The sequence below is a fragment of the Solanum lycopersicum genome, chromosome 5 (genome assembly GCF_036512215.1).
Source record: "Solanum lycopersicum chromosome 5, SLM_r2.1".
Lineage (NCBI taxonomy): Eukaryota > Viridiplantae > Streptophyta > Magnoliopsida > Solanales > Solanaceae > Solanum > Solanum lycopersicum.
Genome location: NC_090804.1, coordinates 67,042,689 through 67,069,286, shown reverse-complemented (window position 1 = coordinate 67,069,286; position 26,598 = coordinate 67,042,689). Strand labels below are relative to the sequence as shown.

Sequence of the window (26,598 nt, the reverse complement as noted above, 5' to 3'; positions counted from 1 at the left end):
ACTTACTAATAAAGTTGAGCTCAATTTCATATAGTAAAATTTTTCACTAATATGGCTTCTCTTTTTTCGATCGATACGAAGAAATCAATCAAATTAGATCGTAATACTTACATCCATAAAGTTAATAGTAGCACTAAGCTTATCGTAGCTTTTATTAAGCTTTTTTATTGTATTGCCATTTTAATTTTTGCGTTATTGATCGGCTTATTCATACTAAATCACATTTTATTCATTTCTACCGATTCAAATCAACACGGCCGCCGTCTGTTCTCCTTTGGCGGCGGCGCGGGTTGGGAGAAAAAAGTCCGGCATTCTTCTATACCTAAGAAAATCAACGGGAAGGTAGTGTTGGTGACCGGTGCAGCTGGATTTGTTGGTTCTCATTGTGGATTAGCGTTGAAGAAACGCGGAGATGGAGTTATTGGAATTGATAATTTCAATTCGTATTATGATCCATCGTTGAAACGTGCTCGTCAGGAATTAATGTCGAAACATGAGATTTTTATCGTCGATGGTGATATCAATGATATTGATTTGGTTAATAAATTGTTCGATATTGTTCGGTTTACTCATGTTCTTCATTTAGCTGCACAGGCCGGCGTTCGTTACGCAATGGAGAATCCTCTTTCGTATGTTCATTCAAATGTGAACGGATTTGTTAATTTGTTAGAAATTGCTAAATCTGCTAATCCACAACCCGCCATTGTTTGGGCTTCTTCAAGCTCTGTTTATGGGTTAAACACGAAGGTACCTTTTTCTGAAAATGACAGGACTGATCAACCAGCTAGTCTCTACGCTGCAACGAAAAAAGCCGGTGAAGAAATTGCTCACACGTATAACCATATCTACGGATTGTCATTAACTGGGTTACGTTTCTTCACTGTTTATGGACCTTGGGGAAGGCCGGACATGGCGTATTTCTTCTTTACAAAGGATATGATTCAAGGGAAGCCGATCAAGGTTTACGTATCGGATAAGGAGGTGGCGCGTGACTTCACGTACATAGATGATGTGGTGAAAGGTTGTTTAGGTGCGATTGATACGGCGGAGAAAAGCACCGGTAGCGGCGGAAAGAAGAGAGGTCCGGCGCAGTTGAGAGTGTATAATTTGGGGAATACTTCGCCGGTATCGGTGAAGAAGCTAGTGGCAATTTTGGAAAATTTACTCAACATTAAGGCTAAAAAGAATTTGATTAGAATGCCCCGAAACGGTGACGTTCCGTTTACTCATGCTAACGTGAGCTTGGCGTATAGAGATTTTGGGTATAAGCCGACTACGAATTTGTCAAGTGGATTAAGGAAATTTGTTAAGTGGTATTTAAGTTATTATGGGATTCAAGCAAGGATAAAATAGGAAATACACCTACACCCAATCAAGTAACGTGGGTCCTCCACATTTTTTTTTAAATTTTTGTATTGGACGCATTTGAATTATGTCATGTTATTTTTATTTTTACGTGACATTCTTTTATTCGAATCAATTTATAAATAACTTAATTAATTTTCTAAACTTAAAATGCAACTATGTTTAAACTCACTTCATTGATAAAAAGAGTATGAGACTTTAACATTTCTTAGACAAATATTATCACTATATTATCTTTCCTTTCACATTTTACTTCTATTTCATCCCTTATCTAATAATTATATTTTACTGTTTACCCTATCTTCGTATTATACCTATAAACCTAGTCTTATCTTTTCTTGCAATTTTTTTTTAGTGTACGAACTTGTATAACAATGACATTATAATTATCATACAAAAAATAATTGATCTTAAAACAATAAGTAACAACTAACAATTATTCAAACAAAGAAGGTGTTTGGCCATGCGATATGGTATCGTGAAATGAAATCAGCGTTTGGACATGCGATTTTATGTTGATTCTATATCATGAGATGTGATTCCATATTCTCCAAAAATCATGGAATCATATGGGAATTCATATCATGATTTGAGATATTTTAATACAAAAATTGATCCACGGATTTATATTTTGTTAAAACAACTCCACAATTGTATTTGTTAACCATTTATATCACATGTCAATAAAATTTATAATCATATCATTACTTTTTAAGATTTATTATTATTTTCACCTCGACATAAAACTTATTACTCTCTCAAACATTTAGTCGATTAACTCACAAAGGTGTTTCATTTTTACTCAAATACATTGATAAAATAATTATTAAGTAGAGAACAAATAACTTTATAATAATTCATTATGCGACTTTATAATTTTTTATTTATTTGATAAAATTGAATAAGCAATTAAGGCTATTTAATAATTTTAAAACTTGAAAAAAATTTCATATAGCATGTTGAAACAAAACTTTATTTTTATATCACGATGTTATCACAGGGCCAAACGGCTCAAAGTGTACGTCTCACTTTCAATCTAAGTTGAGATAAATTATGTGAATCTCACCATCTCCATTTAAAATCATTTTCATATTAATCGTCTTCACTATAAATAAAAGAACAATATTGCAAAGTGCCGCATAGTTGAATATTGATTACAATAAACAGCATCTAGGGCACAAATGACCTTTGTGATAAAATCTGGAAAAATTATTGATACTAAAAAAACCTTGCAGAAAAGAAGTTTTAAAAGATAAATTCAACAAAAGCTATCACACTGAGTCCTCTCTATTAAGATAAATATTGTCATGCACACATGACAGCTAATAGCAAAGATAAAACTGACTTAGAAGGCATCGTTATCTCTAGCTTGACCACCATAGCCCCCACCATATCCACCGCCGCCACCACCACCACCATATCCACCGCCGCCACCACCACCACCATATCCACCCCCATATCCACCACTTCTAGGGGCACGCTCTTGGGCTAAATTAACACGGATATTCCTTCCATGCAGTTGCTGCAAGGACATAATAACGTATCATCAGCAATGACAGATAAAAGTAAAGTTGTAATGCAAACAGGAACATTTAAATGTGGACGCTAGACTTGAGCACAGAACAGTCTTATGGTATGATGTTTCTACCTGACCGTCCATTGCGTTCATAGCTTCTTTTGCACAATCTTCATCTGAGAAGTTCACAAATCCGAATCCCCTTGATCTGCCAGAATCTCTGTCAATGATTACCTTTGCTGTAACAAAAAAGACAAAGTTCAGCATGAACACATTCACAGCCTGGTTACAAACAAAGAACAACCAGAAGCACATTCACAACATGGGCAACAAACAAAGAAAATGTGGAAGCACATTCACAGCCTGCGCAACAAACAATGAAAAAACGGAAGCACTTAACGGCCTAAGAAGAACAGTTCAGAGGACCAAAGCTACAACGAGTAATTCCACCTTTAGCTATCTATCCCCCATATCAATCAGGAAAAAGAGGCAACAACTTATCAGACTGAAAAAATGCAGTGCTCCCCACCCAATCACTAGGCATGCGACAAATTAAAGCTAATGATTCACAAATATGACCTGCTCAGTGTGTAATTCCACCCTACATATACATATATATATAACCCCTGTTCAAGAGCTGCTGAGAACCCACCAAATTTACATCAATATTGTGCACTCAAAACCTATTTAAGGTATACAGAAAAACCACACCAATACAGGCAGGCAGCAGGTCAGAGAATGATAGTAACATAATATAAATACTTCTGAGGTGAAAATCAGTGCACACACTGGACAGACATTGAGAAGTGGAAGTCGACCATTAAGTGATTCTCAGATACATGAAGCAACCAAAACCATATTTACATAATAAATTAAATGATACATACAAACATATGCACAAAGTATGATCTGACATCCTTTGTGAAGTACAACAAGACCATGTTATTCATGTGAACTTGCTTTTTGCCATGTTTAATCAAACTATGTCACCAGAGATAAGGAAAAAAATTGAGAAGAAACCAACAGGCATCTGCCTCCTGGGCCTTACCATCAACAACATCACCAAAGCTAGTAAAGGCCTCTTTCAGTGACTGATCATCTGTTCCCCATGAAAGACCTATAAAATACATGAATAAAAGAATCAAATATTTATAAAGCTGCAAGACTTTTTTTTACCCGTCAGTAGCTATAACCAATAAGGATACAGAGACGATTCAAACAGTACCACCAACAAAAAGTTTTGATGACATGCACCGGATGGCATTAAGCATCGCTGGAGTTGGTGAATTTGCACTTACTGCATTTCCCGTGGAAATGCTCTGCCTCAACAGACCACCGAGTTTGTTGCAGAAAGCCATTTGTGCAGACAAATTCACAAATCTGCGCACAGTATAGAAATGCCAAATAAGATATCTAGAAATCAATTCACTTAACTTAAAGAGCACAAGGATCATCAACCATAAAAACAATAGAACCATAAACAATAATCCAGTAATTTTATAAACGATCATATGCAATGACAGCAATAGGGAACCATTAGAAACCAACCCTCTGAGTGACAACATCTGAGTGACTATAAAAGCTTCTTGGTTAAAACGAAAAGTTTTAAGTTGAACATAGAAAGTATTTACAAATATCTGGTACCCTAGCATCCAAAAATCTTCTGGACAAATATTACTGTAGAAATTACACTAAACAGACATCAATATCACAACGATAACAACATACTCGGTGTAACCCAACATGTGGATTAGCACCCCAACCTTATAAAGGTTAAACATCAATATCGGAAGACTAATTACACCAATCACAAGCAAATCATAACATGTTGTCAAACCTTCAAATAAGAGTTTTCAGATCACAGCGAAGAAACATACACGATTAGTAAAGAGTAACAAATTCAACAAATATTCCATGATACACAGCAAGTATCACAGGCTATCAAATAAACCACATCAAGGAACATAGATCCACCAAGGTAATCACACAAATAGAGTCTAAAAAGGTTAGTATGTACCAGACGTTACCTCTACACGTTTATCCAGTAGAGAGGATGAGAGAGACTACTTCCAATAGAAACTCAGCTCAAAACAAATATAATCAAATCATCTCAAGTTATCACATAAAACACATCAACAAACACAGATCAAACAACAGCATAACAAGTATAATCACGCAGAGTCATGGAGGTTAGATTGTACGCAAACTTCACCACCAAATAGACAGTATCCAATTAGAAACTCGGCTCAAAACACATGTAATCAAAGCGTAAATAAACTAATACTATTACGCTAGGCTACGCAGAACGAAAACACAAACAAAATAACCAGATCAAAACACAAAAACAACGAAAAATTGAATCATGAAATGGAAAAAACAAAGCTTTGATCCACCATTTTTACAGTAATAAAGCTTACCTGAGCGAGAGAGGAAGTTTCAGGGTTTAAGGAGAGAGAAAGAGAAACGAAATGAGGAGCGGCTAGGGTTTAAGCCACTTCTCTGATATGGAGAAGGGAGTTTATAAAAGCGGTGCTTAAGAGAAAAAATACCTTTGGCTTATTTATAGACAAATATGGTTGCTTCGAGGTGTTGTACTTTTAGAATCGAGTTAGGGTCGGGTAATTTTTGGATCAAATTATTAACGATATACGTGATACGACTCTAAATTAGTATCGATTCATTCATTTTGATATCTAAACTATTAGGATTAATATATACGTGTAAGTATTTAAATGGAAACGTTATGTGAAATGATTAACATTTATAGTATATTATGTAATATAGCAATAGTTTTGATTATTTTTAATTTGTGGTTATAATTTTGTAAAATATTGTAATTTGATTTTTTATTTGTATAATTCGATCTCTGATGGTTTAATTCAAAATTTGTATTAATTCACTTTCTGATTGTATATAAATCCAGAATATATTTATACTTTCTTGTTTACTTGCATATGATTTAGAAAAAATCATACTAATAAAGGACTTTGTTTGTATATTGTCAATAAAGGGTCTTGTTTGTATATTGGCAAATAAACATTCAAACAGAGTTATGAAAAAAAATCATATATATGTGTGTGTGTAAAATTTGTGTACACTTATCTTGTTTGTATTCCATAAGCGAAATATACAAACTTGCATTTGTATATATTTGCCCTGTTTGTATATATGTAAGCAAATATACAAATGGGTAAACGAAGTAAACAAAAATTGCAACCTCCATAAAAATAGAACTATAATTATGAAGCGTTATTATCGAAATTATAACTATGGAGTCTTATTATGCCTTTTATCTTTGTTATTTCTGAATTTTTCTCTATTTAAATTGGATCTTAAATAACAATTAAATTAATTTTTGAAGTATAACTTACATATATCTCATAGTGTAATATCTAAGTTATATTTTATCCCTACTCTTTTCTATTTTACGAAAATTTCTGCAAATATCAGTCATCCGGATATATAATTTTCATTCGGATATATTAATTGTGATACATTATACAATTAGTTTGTTGAGATTAAAGGAAATTAAATATAAAATTAAACGTCAATTTCCCAAAGCATGTATATCAAATTGATGTTAATCTCTCAAAATAATAGCTCCAAACAATTCAAATTTCAAATGTTCTTCTCTCAAATTTTCTCCCAAATCTTAACAAATTCAAAAAAAAGTCGACAATTTTACATAGTTATGTATCATATACCAAAAAAACTAAAACAACGTGATAGATACTTGACAGCATATGATACATCAATAACACCTCATACATAATTATGTTATAAACACAACAAAGTTACTTGTCATATGCACAACTATGAATCAAAATTAACTAGATATATTAAAATATCTGAACTCTATGTATCAGAAAAAAGATGAACAACAAAAAATAAAAAAAAAAGTCAACAATCTAATTTGCTGAAAACAAAAAAAATGAAAAAATTCTTCTACACTTTCTGTTTTGCTCTACATCAACTTCGGTAGCTTTCTTTTCATTTTCAACAATGACGTCACCCATGGATCTCGACGTAAAGCCCTTGTCTCGCCACTACCAACTTTGCTTTTCCTCCCTTTTTGGCGGATTCATTCCATAATTGATTTTAAAATTGAAGATGCATTCTTCTTCAATTAAATTTGTAGATGAAAACATTAAAATAAAAAATCAACTATCTGATTAAGTAGAAAGAAAAAATATATATGGAGAATAACTACTTCTTCAATAATTTGCAATTAATAAATAGAAAGAGAAAAAATTTAAAATTCAGAATAATTGATGATACATGATTTTAGGCATGAAAAAAAAGAAAAAAAAATCTTGGGGGTGATAGTTTATAGTAATGTATACGAAAGTAAGAGAATTATGAAAAAGAGGAATATTTGTCATTTTTTAAAGTGATAGAAAATAATAGAAAATAGAGTAAAAAAGAAAATATGTACTTCTAGATATATCTACTAAATATCTATAAAATTTACGTACTACATCAGTATTGAATGCTGACGATATATAATAAAAAATAAATTAGAATATTTAATTGTCAATTAGGATAAAATTAAGGCTTCTAAATGTATACTTTTAGAGTTGGAGGACTTACTTAAAACCGAAAAAATTAAGATTAATTTGATGAATACTTGTAAGATTATAAATAAAAGAAAACAACAAAAAAACTTAAGAAATATATCTATTAGGCATATTTTGATGTCATATCCCAAGTATACACCCTCTTTTAAAATAGCCTAAAATAGTCTCATATATCTACCCTTCTAATCATGTTCCAACAATTTAAATTCCCTCAAATATGTCTCTCATATTTTCCCTTCATTTATTGAACATCATTACCGTTTGTGGGTGCACTACACATTCAAATTTTGAAGTGTGTAACTTATTTCACTTATTATTAAAGTTATATATATGATTTGATAAAAAAATTACTAAAATATTTTTTAAAATGAAAGTTCATTAATTTTAATTTAAGAATTTTATATATATATATTATATTATATTATATTTATTTATTTTTTAATTATTATTTTTATATAATAAATTTTTATAATTTATTTAACATTTATGTACGTATTGTTTTGCATAATTAGAAAAAAACAACAACAATATTTTTTAATATTAGAAAAAAGAAAAAAAAGATTAAAGATTTCATCTCTATAAAAGGTATAATATTAATTGAAAATTTGAATATGTACAATTTATTTTAATAAAATTAATTTTTTAATAATAGACATTAAAAATGACTTATTTCTGTAAAATAATAAGCACATTGATATCTGTCATTTTTTTAAATTCGATTCTCAAAAGCACTTTTAACAAATATTGTTAAACACAATTTGCTTATGAAAATCACTTTTCAAATGAATTAGCCAAATAATTTTTTTTTCAAAAGCATTTTCTTTTAAAAAAACTATTTTAAAAAAGTGCTTCTAAATATAAGCAATTTTTAATAGTAATGTCAAACACATTCTTAATAAGTGTACAAAGTAACGTAAATCAAAGTAAACATTTTGGAATCATATTCCACCTAATTGATTGTGTTGCTAATGAAAAAGTAGAAATCAATCAAGCTTACAGTAAATTAAAGCACAAAAAATCTGAATTATCTTTGATTAGAACGATAAATTACATTATCAATTTTTTACTTGTCTTGTTATCATTTTTTGTTGCATATTTGGTCAAGATGCTTACCCGATAACAAAGAGTTATAAAGCATTGCTAGGAGAGCTATTAAGATAAAACGAGACAATCTAATATTAAAAAAAGTTAATCCGATCAAAACAAAAATTGCAATCCAATAACTAATCAAGATAAGTTGTTAATTAAAAAAATGACTTTTCAAATTAAAAACATATTTTAAAGAAGATGAAAAATTAACTGTATGCATCAACCAACAGAGGCCAGGCGACATCATCGTAGCCTCCACGCATCGGCTAGCCGAGGTCTGACGACATCGATCGTAGCCTGCACATATTGGCCATCCAAGGCCAAGTGACATCAGTCGTGGCATGGTCGCGTGAGTAATGGAAAATTGAAACTGTTTCACTTGTTTGTTGAGTACATAAGATCATAAAAGTCAAAAATGTATTCTATCATCTATAATTAAGTTACGAAAACTTGTAGATATGTATCTTCCATCAAAATTGATTTATTTTCTAATTAAAGAATTCATTTCTAATTGCCCGAAACAACAAAGAGATTCTACGTAGAATTTTGTTTCTGACAACAATATGCTAGATCCTCCGTATGGGGTCAAATCAATGTGTTTTAAGAAGAACGATAAATCTCATACCAAAATCTTCATAGAATTACATTTTCAAGAAAATATGAGATATCTAAGTGTACAACTACTCCGAAACAAATAAAAAGATGTGTGCCACACTCACAAAAAGATAACTGATAATATACTGGAATAAGGTGAAGATGACGTCATGTCCGTATCATCCAAGCAATTATAAATTAAACTCCAACATAGAGGATTTAAGTAGAGCGTATAATGGATCAAAAACGAGGAATTAACGATAAATCTCGATGAAAATTCTTATCCTATTATGGAGACAATAACCTACTTCACGTGATAAGTTAAGAGTCAAAGACTATTCAGAAATATCATCGTAAATTTAACTTTCGATAGTACATAAATACAAAAAAGAGTATAGAGTTGAGATACATACCTTTATAGAGTACAAAGAGCGCCCACATATATCAATATTTGTTTTTCAGATACCGTCACCAGCCTATATTTTTTGTTTCGAGGTTAAACGACAAAAATACACTACCTATAACCTCAGGTAAAACATATGCACCTCATCTTTATCTTAGGAGGTAGAAATTATGTTTCCGATAAACCTTAGTTCGAAGAAAAATATATCAAAACAAATCAAAAAAGAACAAAGAAAAACTTAATGGAGAGAGAGATCTCACTTCTCTCTCTAAAATCCATCATTTGTACAAAAACATTTTTTTTCCTCCTCAATATATGTGAGGCTTTAGGCCCTCGCCCTTTTCTCTCTCTCTCTATTGCCCTCTTTGCCCTATTTTGCGTGTATTTCCCGAACCCCATAAAAACCAAGCAAAGAGAAGAAAAAACCCATTTTTTCTCAAACCCTTTTTACTAAAAACCAAAAACGAGTTGCAAAATCGATTATCAAACAACAGTGAGATGGTTGTTGTGTATTATTATATTTGTTGTTATTGCCGATTATCTTGAGATCTTGTCCTTCCTACAATGTTCTTCATTTTGTAGAGCGGACAAGGTAAATATATATATATATATATATATATATATATACACACACTATAGACTCACTAAAAAGAAGAAGAACTAGAATAATGTTTTAATCTGGTTTCAATTGATTCTGATTTCAGGTTGAAATTTAGCCATTTGGGTAGTTTGGGATTGCTGGGTTTTATCTGGATTCACTTTTTTTTTTGGATAAAACAAAGAAAAGTTCGAATTTTTCAGTTTGATTCCTTTGAATTTCGACACCCTTTTGGTTTTCTTGGACTTTTTTGTTGGAATTGGAGTTTTTTTGTACTTTTTTTTTTGCTTACTGAGACATTGCTCTTTGTGCTAGTCTTGGTGGAATTTTCTAGGGTTTGTCAATCGGATTGCTTACTCCCAAGTGTTGGTTTGATTGCCTGGGTTTTGAAGAGTTTTCTGTGACCATTCATAGGCAGATCGCCCGTTAATGGGAGGATATTGACAGGGGATTTAACCCTGGATAATAGAATGATTTAGGCAATGGAAGAGGACTGTAGATACTTCTAGAATTGTTGGAAGTTTACCTTGACAAAGTTTGGAATTACTGTGTTGGAATCTTGTTTGTAAAATTTGAAGTGGAGAGCAAGTTTAATTTACTAGGTTTTTGGATTGATTGATTGACAGTGGTTTAAATGAAAGCGAACTGAAGCTGGAAAGGAATGTGGGGATATGGTGCATGGACGGGAGTATAATTGCTGGTTCATTCCGTTACTGGAACACTGCTGTGCGAAATTAATTGGAGTTCATTGTTTTCTTGACGGAGCATTTTTATCTCGGAGTACAATTTTGTGCAATGTCGCGCTGTTTTCCTTTTCCACCACCAGGATATGAAAAGAAGCTTAGACCAGAGGAAGGAGACATATTAAAAGAGGTTTGTTCAATTTTATCATCATCGTGTGGATGTGTTCTGTTGTTCTTATAATTCCTACCGAGTACCCTATTTATAATCTGGAGACTATTGGCTGTGGATTGTGATACGTGGACTATTCGAATAATCTTTATTTTCGATGATACTTAATGACAATTAATTGCTTCAAAGTTTAAAGAATGGATGCTTCTGAAGTGACTAGTGTGATTGTCTTAATATATAGGGAGATAACATGCTAAAAGACATTGCCTTAATATATTGAAAGAGGACATTCTAAAAGCACTGCTGAAAAATATTAAATTTGATTAAAGGAAATATAATGGAATCTGATTTTGGTTTTGTTCAAATTAGTATGTAATTGAAGGTGTACCGTGTAAGTAGATTGTTGACATCTTTAGTTATCTAAAAGCTCCTAAGTTGATCCAAAAACGATGCCGTACCCATTTTGGATCCTCCAAAATGCACTACTTTTTAAGGATCCCACACGCATCTGATAACTTTTTTGTAGAGTCCAAGCAACACAGAAAAGCACTGCTGAAAAATAGTCTAAAGTTGCTTAAAGGAAATATAAAGGGATCTGATTTTGGTTTTGTTCAAATTAGTATTTAATTCAAGATGAACTCTGTAAGTAGATTACATCTTTAGTTATCTGAATTTTACTAGAACATGTATGAGTTGACCGGTAACATCTTTTCTTTATTGAATCCAATTGAATCGTATGCTAATTTTTTTCCTATCGATGTGTTATACTCAACCTTGTTGGTGAAATTTGTGCTGGAATGCTTTCCATGTTTGTCATCCTTAATGTGGAACTGATGATTCCTTCCATCGTACTTCACACGATTACATAATTTTCTTATTTGTATAGTCTCTTTACTCATATCCGTGGTTTCAGTTGAATGATCTTGATATATTGAATCTTAACTTGGGCCATGTGTCAATTAATACTCATATGGGTATGTCGTTGTTGTCCATTAAAGTCCAAATTTAGGGGAATTGGCGATTGCTAGATTTGTGGAAGAAAATAAATGTGTAGACAAGGCTAATCTGGTTAATTTTAGATAGTATGACTCTATTTACTAAGGTTAGAGTTCATGGAGTGATTTGCACCAAGGATGTGGTCTAATCGTCAATGAAGTGGGTTGGGTTCAAATCCCAGTAGAGGCAAAATACACTAGGTTGAGTTACGTGCTGGTGGGAGGTAGCAGTGCCCCGTGAATTGGTCAAGGTGTATGCATGCTGTCCCGACACCCTGATTTTTTTTAAAAAAAGAGTTCATGGAGTGATCATTCTATAGTAATTCCTGACATTCTTATCAATCACTTCATCGTATAGTTTCATATGTAGCTTGACATAGGAATTTCTTCAACCTTGTTCTCTTTTTCCATTTCTTTTATTTTTCCTTATTTGTATTTATTTTGTCAGCCCTATAGGAATATGGATTTCATGAGATTATAAATTTTTGCCAATAACTTCCTTCCATACAATTTTAGGTCTAGCTTGTCCCAATTCCTTTAAACACCAAAGTTTCACTCTGAAAGTTGACGTAAGACATATTAAACCATCTCAAGCAATCTCATCTCATTTTATCCTTTGTTTGCAACTTGCTTCTTCAATAAAACTGATAATTTTCTAACACTGTTTAATCAATAAATAGTCACATGTCCATGTTAACATTCACCTTTTGTGCGACACTCATCTTGTGGATATGTTGGAACTTAAAGGCCGAACATTCAGTCTTATATAACATTGTAATTGCTTGTCTTTGACCATTTCGGCCTTTAAGTTCCAACATATCCACAAGATGAGTGTCGCACAAAAGGTGAATGTTAACATGGACATGTGACTATGCATTGATTAAACAATGTTAGAACCCTTGATGGAATGAAGTTATCTAGTGCTGTGGTGATGGGTGTTCTATTCAGCCTTCAGGTCGTAGAGACCGGAACTTTCTCATTGCAATATACACTATCAATTTTTGCCTTTTATTTGGCAGGATAGAAGCTTACACGCTAATTAGACACTTCTGAATTCTTGATTTTTTCTCTTTTTGAATGTGTGATTTGTGTTTAGTACAAGTCTCAATCCATTTGGTTGTTCATGCAATAATTCAATTTATTAGTATTTTGTGTATTTTCATTACTAAAAGCAACACATCTGAAAAGTAAGATTTTTATTGTAGTTGGTGGGAAACAGATTGTTAAGACTGTTCATGGGAGAGTCACTAGGTTGAACATGGTAGTGAACCCACTCGTTGTTACTTTTTTGTTACTGAATCTGGTTACCCTTCTCCTTTTTAACCATCATAGTTTGGTCCTATTGTAACATCTTTATGTCCTATACAATTCTCCTAGAACGTATACATTTGGATTGCTGCATTTGTGAACCTTCATCCCGATTAATCCCACCTCAGCTTCACTCTTTTGATATTGGCTAAACTTGAAGTACATATATTCAATCTTCTAATTATGTCAAAAGCGTTCGATCTCTGGACTACTTCTTTATAGCTTAAACCAAATATCATACTCCATGAGATCTTATCATGTATATTTCTTAGTTAGCTCATCCATAACTAGGATGAACTAGTACGATTTCAATGCTGATCCTGGGTCTAGCCCACTGCTATGAGGAACTGCTTTATATCTTATACAATTGTTCTAACAATAGTGATGACTCCTTCATACTATCCTTCATGCATATTTATGAGATTTATATATTTTATATTAATTCTTTTTCTTTATATATCTTCGCTTCACATGTCTAAACAATCTCAACCTCGCCTTCCTATATTGTCCACCACAAGGGGCCACTCCCAACTTGTCCTGAATATCTTTGTTCCTAAATCCCATCTCTTCTAGTAAAATTACCAGTTTCAAAAAAATCCTATCTCTCCTAGTATGTCCACATATCCATCTCAACATTCTCATTTCCGCTACTCTCATCTTCTGGATGTGCGACCGGCCAACACTCCGCCTATAAATTCCAATTGATTCTCTTCATTTTCACTGTCTTTTAAGTCTATGCTTTATTATTATTTCCCAAATTTTATTGCCTGGCTCATGAGTTCACTAGCACGACATTTTACGCAAAGCTAAATTTTTTTTTGTTCTTATATGTTCACGTCATGCTAGTTTGCCCTTGTCCATTCATGATGTGGGAACCATTCTTTGTCTTGCAATTCATGGAGGCTGAACTAACTACTTCACTTGACACCCCTAGGAGCCCTGGCTCATATGGCAACAGTGTGATGGAACCATTTGCTCAATTTCTCACCACACCCACATGCCTATGTAACACAAGCCTACTGCCTAGATGAGCATGTCTCTGTGGTGTATTCTGTATTGTGAGAATTCATCATAAAAGGACTAGTTTTTATATAATAGAGATGCAATACCTTTCATGAAAGTTTCTGAGGTGACAGTGTCCTTTGCAAATGTGAAGTGCTAAGAGCTTTTTACGAACCAGCTGCATTATGCTATTTCATTTGATTATATTTGCGCTCATATCATTTTGTAAAGCATGTGAACATATAGTTTAGTTCTAATTTTAATTTATTTGTTAGTGGAGCATTTGTATTATATACCAAGATGAGGAGGACCTTTGGTCATGGTGTCTTTAGGAGGGTTTCCTTTCGTATTGGTTTTGTTCAGACTGTCCTAAGAAAAGTGCTAATGTGAGATTTGCTTCTTGATAAGTTGGGCTGTCTTGCTTTTTGTGTTATTATGTAATTGCTTGTTTGTCCCTTCTTTGTCCAAAGTAAGGTGGTTGATTCCTTGTTATTGAGGGATCTAACAGATATTGGTTTTGTGTCTCACTTTTGATCAGGTATATGAATGGTCTGTTGTACAGCCTCTGTTTAGTTTGTAAGTTCATTAGAACACAAAATCCACTACAACAACATACCTAGTGACTAGTGTAATCCCCCTTGCCCTCCCCAGGCCCACTTGTGGGATTAGACGGTATGTTTTTGTTGTAGTGGATTTTATGTTCTGAGGTGAATGTGAGGCTTTTTTTTTTTTGGCATTGACACTTTTGTAACCGACCCCAACTTGTTTGGTACTGAGGTATAGTAGTAGTTATAATTTTGTAGCTGAAACACTGTTATTGTTCATGGAAGACTCTCAAACGTAGAGTGATTAGGAATCATTTGATTTTTGAATGTTTCCATCAGGGGCCTAAGTGCATATTTAAGATGCAAAACTGTTATTATTGCTCTTGGGTCCTGCTAATTAAGCTGGAGCCATGGAGAAATGTGATCGCCTTTTAAATTGATTGTTTTGCGGATATCTGGTTCTGCAATTTGTTATAGCTTTACATATGGGCCAGGTTTAGTCAATGTGATTGTATGCCTCTGTTCAGTGTTTTCTCTTTTTTTACTAATTATCAATTTTCTTTTTTCACTTATTTCACACTGCGTTTACTCATTCTTTTGTTTGGTATGATGTGAATATTTAGATTCTCAACTGGTTGTTGATTTCTTCCTCTTTAGCAATTGGAAACTTTTGTTCTTGGGCTTTCTTCAAATTGTTCTAGAATTTCCACCTGAAGTTGAATTCCTTATTTGGTTTCCAAATTTTGCCATTGTATCAGTTATTTACAATTTTGTGCTAGATTTGTAATTTCTTTTTTCTGGATTTTTCCTCCTTGCACAAGGATGTTGGCATTAGTTGTACATGACCTAGTTGTAAAAAAAATGAATTGTATTCGACCTGCTTGGTATAAACTAACAGTTCTCTTTTCATGTTGTGTAGGAGAAAAGAAAGGAGAAAAAACATAAAAAGGAAAAGAAGGACAAGGAGAAGAGAGAAGGTAAAGAAAAAAGGGACAGAGACAGAAGTGATGGGAAACACAGAGAAAAGAAAGAGAAAAAGGATAAGCACAGGGACAAGAAGGATAAACACAAGGACAAAAAGAAGGACAAGGACAGGGATAAGGATAAAGAGAAAAGCAGCATCTCTGAGGAGGGAAGAGTTGCCGTTCCACCTGGGGCTTCTAGTGGGGGGAAACTTCATGAGAGAGATGAACATAAAGATAGGCAGATCAGCTCAGAGAAAGGGAGAGATGAACATAAAGAAAGACACATTAGCTCAGAGAAAGCCAAACTCCCAAATCAGTTTCATGTCCAGCGCGGAGAGAAGCCCTTTAAGACCAGCATATCTGTTGTTGAGGCAGAGGACCCAAAATTTGCGCAGGAGTTGGATAGGAGGATCAGAGATGAAGAGAAAGGTGCACAAAGTCAGTTGGCAGAGAGATCTCCAGTTGAGTGGAGAAGAGATGAAAAGTCAGACAGAGTGGGCATCAAAGTTTTTGGAAATTTGGTTGACAGGGAAAAGAATAAGGAGGAGAGAGGATCTAATAACAATAAGATGGACGCGGAAACATTCAGGGGTGAACATAGAATTGGAGCTAATGCAACACCTCCCAGTTTTTCTACAATGGCAAAGAACAATTTTGAAGGATTTCCCCGACCAGTGGAACAAAATGTTGGGAACAGAGAGGAAACACCGAAACCTAAGGAAAGACGTGACGACAAGCCAAGAGAAAAAAACAAGGATAAAGAAAGGGAAAAGCACAGTCATGGAAAGCAAAAAGACAAGGAAAAAGAGAAGAAAAAGGAAGAGAAGTCGAAGGATAAAAATGAACACAAGAGAAGCCGGAAGGATAAATCAAAAGACAACAATAAGAATGATTTTGTTGTTCTTAGTAACAATAAGCCTCCACTGGTGTCCAAAGAAAATATTGCTGGTACGGCCACCGAGGGAATTGTCAAAAAGAGAAAGAATGTTGAAACTAATGGTTTCCTGCATGGTGAGTTTAAAAAACTATTAACAGCTACTATTTTCCATTGTATTGACTGTACCTCATACCCTGTGGATCCCTCAAATGCTATGCGAGTTATGTATCTGATTGCCTTACTAGAGTTCTTGTGATTTTGGCATAGTAGTAGTCTGTTAGGGAATTTATAGACACCACCGTATATCCTGTACTTCTAATGCAAATTGCTTGAATTAAAACAAGCGTGTTCAGCTCTATTTAAGCTATTGGTTTGGCTGATTAGTGTTGCTTCTTTTCTGTTCTGCTATACAGAGAGTGAAGTCAGGCCTGCTAAATTGCTGCGGCCCTCATCCTCTCAGCAGCCAACACAGAATGGAAAGAAATTGGACACTCACCCAAAAGCAGACATATTTTCTTCTATTATACAGGGAGTTGCTTCTGATACAATAGTGGAAAACAAGGAGCACAAGATAAATGGTAGTATAGAAGGTCAGCCCATGTTCAGTATTAAGGCAACGGCTTCATCCATGATTCCTGGTGCTGATCAGATTGCTGAAATATGTAAAAAACCATTATTCAGTGTTAAGGCAAAGGATTCTTCCGTGATTCCTGGTGCTGATCTGATTGCTGAAGCATCAAAAAAACCATTTTTCAGTGTCAAGGCAAAGGATTCTTCCGTGATTCCTGGTGCTGTGCCGATTGCTGAAGCATCTAAAATGCCATTATACAGTGTTAAGGCAAAGGATTCTTCCGTGATTCCTGGTGCTGATCTGACTGCTGAAGCATCTAAAAGACCATTGTTCAGTGTTAAGGCAAAGGATTCTTCCGTGATTCCTGGTGCTGATCTGACTGCTGAAGCATCTAAAAAACCATTGTCCAGTGTTAAGGCAAAGGTTTCTTCTTTGATTCCTGGTGCTGACCAGAATGCAGAAGCATCTAAAAGACCTCCTCATCCCGATTCCAAGTATTTAAGCCAGATACTCTCAGTTCCTGTGATGGATGATTGGTCTGGATATGATGACCAGGAATGGTTGTCCAGAAGCAAAAGAACTCTGCCCAAGAGTACCGAAATGAGTCTAGATGAAGTCAATAAGGAACATTGTGTATGGTCTGAAGCTTTGCAAATAGACTCCGCTGATGTTTGTGCTCTGCCATATGTTATACCTTATTGAATGCTGTTAACATGATGATTCCCAAGGAGAAAACTCTTTCAGCGCGTTGCAGCACGGAGCAAGGTTATGATGGTGGCAGCTTGTTCTGAAATTGACTCAACTTCTTGAGGAAGACCCATCCAACAACAATAGGTTGATTGTTCTGCTCCTGTATCTTCCCAATCGAAAAGAAGTCTCCAAGAGTTATCAATCACCGCGGATGTACCTTGCAGTAGCTAGCTTAGCCGGAGGGGCGAGGAGTGACTTATTGTCATATATTTTGCTACATACCCAGGTGGATCGGATCGAGACGGGACTCGGTGTGTCTAGGAAGATGCATAAGCTTGTGAAAGTTTATTGCTTGGGATGCTCTTTCACATTGAGTGCAAAAGAACTAGCTTTTTGTGGTCTTTATAACTCCACAATTTTGATTTGTAACATATAGTATTACTATAGTTGTAAGATAGAAGGGGATGAAAAGGACAAACAAAAAGTTTTAAAAAAAATTAGTAGTTGCATTCATTTGATTTACTGAGATATAACATGATGTTTCAAGTTAATTGCGACGAAAATTATGTACATTGGAATTAGGCCCTTTATTTTAGGGATTCTCTATTTAATATTAAAAACTTGTTCTTGAAACACTTGATTTTCAAGTTTCAATTTGAATGTATGGATTATCCATCCTTTCTGCAACTGTCCAATAGCATACATTTTGCCACATTATGGATATGTTGGACCTAGGGAAAAATATTTTCTAATTTTTTAAAGTTTGGTTTGCCGATATATGTTGGAAGGCATTATTTTATAATGAGAAAAATGACTTTTTTTAGTAGAAGATATACGCCCTCCGTTTCAAAAAGTCCTTATTTCCTTTTTAGTTTGTTTCAAAAAAAATATCCCCTTTCCTTTTTTGGCAACACTTTAACTTTAACTTTCCATGTGGCATGTTAAAGACCACAAAATTAAGGGTGTTTTGGTACATTTGACATAACTTTAATTTAGAGCCACAAGATTAAAAAATCTTCTTTCTTTTCTTAAACTCCGTTCTAAGTCAAATTAGATCATTCTTTTTGAAACGAAGGGAGTAATTATTTTTTCAAGTTCGGTCTCCTCTTCACTCTCAATGATCTGCGACCCCACCTCTAGACCATTCCACCCCTTGTTACAAGAGGTGGACCTCCTCTATAGGTGGGGTGCATATATACCTGTTAACTTCGAAAAAAATTATTGTGCCCTTGTGTTGTTGGTATAAGCAAGAGGAACCAACCATGAGACTATGGTTTGAATCTATCTAGAGCCTTATTTTACTATTTTTATTTAAAGTTTATCTTAGAGCTCATATTTAAGCTAAGATAATTTTGACGCATCCAAAATCTTCAAATCGCGGGTTCACCTATGCTCGTTACCCCATAATATACAAGTAGTAAACACACTCTATACTATAGCAAAGTACATTGATTTGTTTAGAGAATATTTGGAAATTTATGTACAATAATAATCACGTTTAGGGAACTTGATAAAGAAAAATAGAAAAAAATGAAAATAACGTTGAAACGAACTCAAAGATGGATCAATAATTGTCACACACAAAGATGTAAAAAGAGAAAACCCTCTCAAGTTTATTAATAATCTGAATAATTTCTAAATAAAAAAGATAAAAGACACCTATATATAATGCTAAAAGGGGTCACAAAATTTAGCCTAAAATCTCTCCACAAGTAAGATTTCAATAGGAAAAAAAATTAATTAAGAAGTCAATCCAAGACAATCTTGGAAAACAATACCAACTACCTTATGGATAATGAAAAAAGTAATAAATCCAAACTACCTATAAAAGCAATAAGCATAGTCTTAACAAATTAGGATTATAAGCCAAAACCAAATTTAAGCAAATATCTTGAAACTCTTGGATCGACTTGACATGAAAAAGCTTCAAATTTAGGCAGTATAAAAGGCTTGACTTTCGCGTTTCACTCGTGCAATTAGGCTAACTAGCAACTCTGAATCAAATTTTGAGACCGAACATGTTAACTAAGAGATTTTGGGCTTAAAATTTGTAAGTGTTGTGTTTTTGGTCTCTAAAATTTTGTCATTTGGACTTCAATTTGGGTCACACATTAGATCTTCCATGACTTGGGCTCCCTCAAAGTTTAATATCAAATTGAAACTTAATTTGGTTGTCTTGAAGTTCATTTATTTTGGATCTTGTCATAGGTTTTTTTAGAAGATTTCAAAGCTTGATCATTGGTTTTCAATACACTTCAATGGATGCAATCAATGAATTTGGTTGTAATGGTATGTAATTATACATTTTTGGGGAAAATGTCTGAAATACATTTGAACTTTGACCGAAATTATTGTAATAATATCGAACTAGTACCTATTTTATAATGTCCATGTGGGCATATATATTACCTTTAAAATACACTATTAAATAGTACAGGGGTAAAAGATCCTCCATAAAGTTTGGTATTTTAACAACAATTTCAGCCAAAGTTAAAATATTTTCAGACCTTTTTCCCTATAATTTAAACTATTTAAGTTATAAGTAGTTAACTTGAATTACACATACCACATGTTAAGCCATAATCGTAGTGCGTAAACATTTACAAGTCTATCATTTTAAGAACAATTTCAGAGATATAAAATATTTGAAGTTTCATAAGTATGAAGTGTAGATAAATATGACTGAAATTAAGTTATTTTTGCGTGAACTTTTTTGAACATATATGCTTTTCTTATATTATTGGTGGGTTGATTTAATTTTGATTGTATAGAAAGCATATACTTTGTTAGTATACACAAGGTAAATTATTTTTTTAGAAAAATAAATTCTAATTAATATAAATAAGAAGATGATTATCAAAAAGTAAATTTATTAAAAAATGTAATTACTACTATATATACTCTATGATTACTCCATAATAGACCAATCAAATGTTTTAACACCATGAAAATTCATAACCTTAAATCACCTATTTTAATGATACTTGTGAGTTGGCCCATTTTTATTGACCTTCATGATTTATGTCCAATATATTATCTATATGGACAACAAAAAGTCTAAAAAGCTTCTAGAAAGAAATTGCACCAATAAAAAGAAAATGTGAAGAAAAATAAAAAAAATCACTTTTGGAGTCAAAGCTTCTAGAGGGAATAGAATGAAGTCTAAAATTTGTACTGCAAGAGAATTTATTTGTTTATTTATGACTAAAGTATTTATCACGCTTCTAAACTTGAAGCTTTTTATTTGGTGTACATTTAAACCTTTCAAACTTGTTTATTCCACTATTACATACACCTTTTTGTCTGTTGCTCCTAATGTGACTACACAGGCGCGTCAGCTGGCAAAAATAGTAATAATATGAATTTCCACTTGGATAAATAATAGCCACCTAAATAAATTAAAATGACAAAAAAATAAATATCATATTCCAACTCCTTTCTCGGTCGCCGTCAATTTCCATCACCAACCACCGTATCTCCTCTTCTCATCTCTCTTTCCGATGCAAAATCGATTCTTTACTCTAACATCCTTTCCGCTGCAAAACAACACAGTTTCTTCCAGCTCACATAACACTCCATCACATCTCATCGAAATCCTTATCCATTTTCAACGATGAAAAACAACACTGCTACCCGAAGAATTGGCCCTTGGGCTTCAATAATGATGAGGACGACGACGGTGATGTCGTCTGCGGCCAGTCAATATTAAAAAAAATAGAGATTTTGCATTTTTTTTACTGTTGTAGCTTTATGACCTGGCAAAAGATACTCCCTCACACGCCTAGTAGAGTGTGATTTCAATTTCTACGCCAGGTGGACAGAAAAGGTGCACGTGTTGGATGAATAAACAAGTTCGGAGGGATAGTTCAAACAAAATAAAGTGTAAGTGTACACCGAATAAAAAACTTCAAGTTCAGGGGGGGTAATGAATACTTTTGCCTTTATTTATCGGTTTTATGATTATACTTTAAATTATAAAACTAATAGAATTTTAATAGCTTCTTGAAATATTGTTATTGCTCTTAGTATATACTCTCTCCGTCCGATATTGTTTGTCATAGTTTCTATTTTTAGAGTCAAACAATAAAAATTTTGACCAACATTTTAAGATACATTTTATCATATTAACATGAAAAAGATTGTAATTTATAGTACTTTTCATATAGTTTTAGAATATCTATTTTTTTTTAAATATCGAATTAATGTGATCTAATTAATCTTTGAAAATTAATCAAATTTACTTTCGATAAATATAACATGACAAACATTTTCGAACGAAGATAATAGTAAAGGGCTCGTTCATCCTAACAAATGTTTGTTGAGTCTCTCTTATTTTACTCTCGAATTTATATTAGAAGAATTTGTTAATCCCGAAGAATTTATTTATGTTAAGTAAAATATCCCGAGCTATAAAATTTTAGGCCCCTACCCTAAAAGGATTTTTCTTTTATTTTCTCATTCATTTTTTTTAATTATTATTATGGAAGTAGAAATTATTTATGCTAACAATCACATATAATGTGGGGCCACTTTAGACAAATAATAACCAAAGGTTCCCTCATAACATGAGAGGTGTGAATCACAATCTTGAAGTTTCTTATTCTTCAAATTCAAAATTAAATTTCAGAATAAGAAAGGTCCAAAAAGATTGGTTTAAAATAATTTAGAAAAAAAAAGACCAAGATTTTAACAAGTGTATGGTGTACTCAATTGATCCAAATAGAAAAAAAAAAAATCACAGGACAAATTGTAGAAAGCAACATATATGTTTTGGTTAAAAATAGGAAGATATTAGAAACAAGATAGCCCAAACACCACATTTTGTAATTGTGGTCTTTATTTAAGGGGAAAAAAAATGCTATGTCTATCAGCTAAACACTAGACTGAGTCATACAAGATGATAATGAAAAAGACTAATAATTGACTTCAACTTCAAGAATTGACATCTTTTATGGATAACTTTTTTTTTTTTTTACGGATATCTGTTATCTTCCATCAATATAGGCATCTAAAATATCAAAATTTGACATATTCTATTGGTGCCTTTTTTTTCTACGTGGGTTACCTGCTATTTTTCATATGTGTAGTCGTAGATATATAATAGTTTTATACATCAAGTTTTGGACAAACGAGAAAAAGTCAGGAATTTTTTGCCAACGTTAAAATCTAAGTGAATTTTTTTGTGATTTAAGATTATTTCATTGACCATTATACCACGTCGTTATAAGGGGAAATGATATTGTTACCTTTTGCTCAAAGTTCTAAATTATTATGGCTCAATATTTTTTTTGGCAAAGCAATGGCTTCTCTATTTAGAGGACTTCCTTATTTGCATTTTTGGTGTTACAAATCGATGAAAATAGAAAAAGAATAAGGTAAGTTGATTTTTTGTCTCTTTGGATGTGTGTTGTCCATATCAATAATACTGAAAAAAAATCAAATAACAATTTTTGGAATAAAATTTAGCTTTTAACTCTATTTCATGTTTGATTTAGATATTAGCTAGTTTCGAGATTATTTTATTATAGTAGTAGTTTGTACAATGTATGCATATATTGTATAATTATATATAAGGTGAATAATAATGTAAAAGTTTGTAAAAGCACCTCATATTCACTATTCATACATTGTGTACAGACAGCAGCATGGTGGAAACAAAAACAAAAAAAGGCATCAGACCTTTTCACAACATCACCCAATTTTGACCACAATCAGAAGAAAAATTCATTCTCTCTTCTGGCAAATGATATAGATATATATACTATGTTGCTCGAACTCTTCAATGACAACATGCGTTGAATTCTCCAAAAGTAAAGTAGTTTTTGAAAACATGTCAATAAAAGTGAAGAGCCCGCACAATTTATGATATACAGCCAACATCAATGAAAGCCACCAACTTGCTTAAATATACTACTGTAAAACAACAGTCTTTTCTGAAAGTAACAAGGTACCAGAAACTAGTGTACCAACGGAAATGATATTCTTGATTCATATACTTTATATACAATATGCACTGCCTATAAGGTGATTCATATATGGTTAGTACTAGCAGAAAACTAAAAACATTCCTGTATATCCAAAATAAAATAAGATGTATTAGTTATTATCGATTAAGATTATGCATCATCATCCCTTTGCTTGCGCATCCGTGCTCCCCAAGACATACTGTTACTGGATTCCTTGTATGTTCTTCGTCTCTTGAGCTCTGATAGCTGAGACTGCCAACGGTTTTTCCACTCACCTCTCTCCTCCATCGCCTAAAGCATAACAAAAAACTCGAATTAGCAAAGAGGATACCTAGATTCTGGAACATAAAACATGTCATAAGAGCGTACAAGCAATCAAGTACATGAATGTCGAAAGAACAGAGTGGCTGTCTAAGAAAAATCTTATGTTGACAAGTTTTGATGAGATAAATAGAATCGAAAGTGATTTGGATATAGACATGTAGTGGCAGAAGTAGTATGCTAAGGTCAAACAACTTGTTATCATTTAAACGTTGGATCTGACGCAAAAGAACATCGCATATTAAAGTCTATTGGAATCAACCAAGATTACACCCATTCACTCCTCTTGTCCCAAGAATTGGAAAAAATGAAGTATTTTCATACTTCTCCTTTAAGATTCCACTAATTGAGTTATTCCACGAAACAGTAGACTATCTCATACTTGATCAATGAGATCTATCATGATAACATTCATTTAGTCCATCAAATAGAGAAAACAGTGGAAACACCAAAGATTACAAGCATCAACATTGCAAGGGAATACCACCATTGAACACCAAAGTTATATGAAAAAGACCAAATGACTAAACCATATATTCCTAGTTGCCAGCAGTTCTGTCATACCCCATTAAAATACATGTAGTTTCTGCCTAATGCTAAAGTAGATGCCTCAATAAAGTGTTTTTTTTTTGTTGTTGGTTATATTATGCAGTCATCCGACCAAAAGGGGAACCCACCTAAGTTGACCCCGAGCACGATCATTTTAAGACTTGTCATTCCTCAGGCATCTAGATACCGACAATTTAAAGACAAGTGACTTTTTTTCCAGAAAATATTCCACAATCTTGACATAATATCCCTTCTGAACTCAACAGTTAGCCAAATATACTAAGATTCTACATTTTTTAGAACATATACGCAAATTCTTATCTTCAGCATATAATCCTTTATGATGTGGATAAGTCTCATAACCTTGGGTATGAATTCCAGTAAAGGTCACACCAGTAGTCCCATCTGCCTAAACCTCAGTGGAAAGAGAGAGTAGCACACACTCTGTTGATTAGTCGAGGTGCATGCAAACTGCTCGGACACTACCGGTAATAAACAGAAACAGAACAAATAAAATAAAACCAATATCCAAGTGGATGGATCTTCAGAATTTCATACTCTACTATGCCTACTTTTTCATTGACCTTTATGTGCAAATACCCTTAATCCTTTTCAACTATCAGCATAAAATAAGTGAATCATGCCTAACCAGACCCAAATATAAATGAAACCCCGGAACTCGAGTTGATTTCTCATATGGCCGCTCAACTAGTAATAATTATTATTTCACAAAGTCACTTTCTTCTTCTTCATTTTTCAAATGTTTTTTCAACAAAGAACATGACTTTCTAAGATAATAACTACATAACTGAGTAATTACATGAGAAGTCAAACTCTCTACAATCCCATTAGGGTTTTAATTTGTTTGTCTGATTTTAACTTCATAAACTAAAGTTTGTGCTTTGAGCTAAAGTATAGCTAGAATATATCAAAATAAACATTCAATATAGACAGAGAAGGCAAAATTGCAGTCAAATTGGGGGTATTTTTCATGCATTCAATAATTAAAGAAAGACACAAATTGAAAAAGAAAAAGCAAACACACCTCATGTGAACGAGCAGAGAAACCAAAGTGAAGTCCTTTAGCCATATCTATATCATACAAAGCTCTCATTCCAGGATCTGATAACGTTTCATAAGCTTCCTGAACCCTAATAAACCTCTGTGTATACTCTTCAACCCGATCTGGAGGTGAAACATCCGGGTGATACTTCCTTACTAATTGCTTGTACGCTTGCTTGATTTCCAACAAAGATCCATTTTCCGGTATACCCAGAAGATCGTAAAAGCTCTTACCGGTGTCGGTATAAGAAACGACATCGTTTAGGTTCGATTTAGCTTTGTATGAAACGAATTTTGTCCTCAAAACTCCATGATTCGAAGGATTGTTAAGGAAAAATAGACGAGGATTTGGAGAAATTGTTGGTGGGTGGGTGGAGAAAAGGGGCAAGCGAGGTTCGCTTGTAGGGATTACGCCATTGGAGTTGCAACACATCTTTTCTCTCTTTTTGATTGCAGATTTTGAAACTTTTTTTTTTTTATGTGTTTTTTCTTGGGTTTGATCCACATAATATATAGAGGAAACAAAAGGACACTATTGTCATTTTTTTATATAGGAAAAGGATGTTTAACTATACGTGGCAACTAAGAGTCGATTGGGCGGGTCAAAATTGATTGAGTTAATAAATGAGTTAACGATTTATCCAAAGTTATTTGAATTGAAATATGAGTCATTAGATATATTAAAAAGGAAACTTACGCGGTTACGTAAACGTATGCAACTTAATTAGTTATTATAATTATAGTTTGCTATAA

At 33.2% G+C, this 26,598-nt stretch overlaps 4 protein-coding genes across 4 annotated transcripts; 2 read left to right on the top strand and 2 right to left on the bottom strand.

The window, feature by feature from the left end:
* On the top strand, positions 1-1,516 carry LOC101256973 (UDP-glucuronate 4-epimerase 6-like). Its single transcript, XM_004239804.5, has one exon. It carries the CDS (start codon positions 52-54, stop codon positions 1,351-1,353), a length of 1,302 nt encoding a protein of 433 aa, XP_004239852.2. The 5' UTR covers positions 1-51; the 3' UTR covers positions 1,354-1,516.
* A 1,036-nt stretch (positions 1,517-2,552) lies between these two features.
* On the bottom strand, positions 2,553-5,560 carry LOC101257264 (glycine-rich RNA-binding protein 4, mitochondrial). The gene is made up of 5 exons (XM_004239805.5): positions 5,299-5,560; positions 4,107-4,261; positions 3,930-3,998; positions 3,014-3,120; positions 2,553-2,887 (listed from the first exon to the last, which is right to left on the bottom strand). Exons 2-5 carry the CDS (start codon positions 4,237-4,239, stop codon positions 2,711-2,713), a joined length of 486 nt encoding a protein of 161 aa, XP_004239853.1. The 5' UTR covers positions 4,240-4,261; positions 5,299-5,560; the 3' UTR covers positions 2,553-2,710.
* A 4,232-nt stretch (positions 5,561-9,792) lies between these two features.
* Positions 9,793-18,580, top strand: LOC101256675 (uncharacterized). Its single transcript, XM_010323106.4, has 4 exons — positions 9,793-10,136; positions 10,769-11,015; positions 15,764-16,820; positions 17,100-18,580. The coding sequence occupies exons 2-4, from the start codon at positions 10,938-10,940 to the stop codon at positions 17,957-17,959; spliced, it is 1,995 nt and encodes a 664-aa protein (XP_010321408.2). The 5' UTR covers positions 9,793-10,136; positions 10,769-10,937; the 3' UTR covers positions 17,960-18,580.
* A 5,246-nt stretch (positions 18,581-23,826) lies between these two features.
* Positions 23,827-26,336, bottom strand: LOC101257564 (chaperone protein dnaJ 20, chloroplastic). Its single transcript, XM_004239806.5, has 2 exons — positions 25,829-26,336; positions 23,827-24,204 (listed from the first exon to the last, which is right to left on the bottom strand). The coding sequence occupies exons 1-2, from the start codon at positions 26,276-26,278 to the stop codon at positions 24,064-24,066; spliced, it is 591 nt and encodes a 196-aa protein (XP_004239854.1). The 5' UTR covers positions 26,279-26,336; the 3' UTR covers positions 23,827-24,063.
* Between the last annotated feature and the right edge of the window lie 262 nt (positions 26,337-26,598).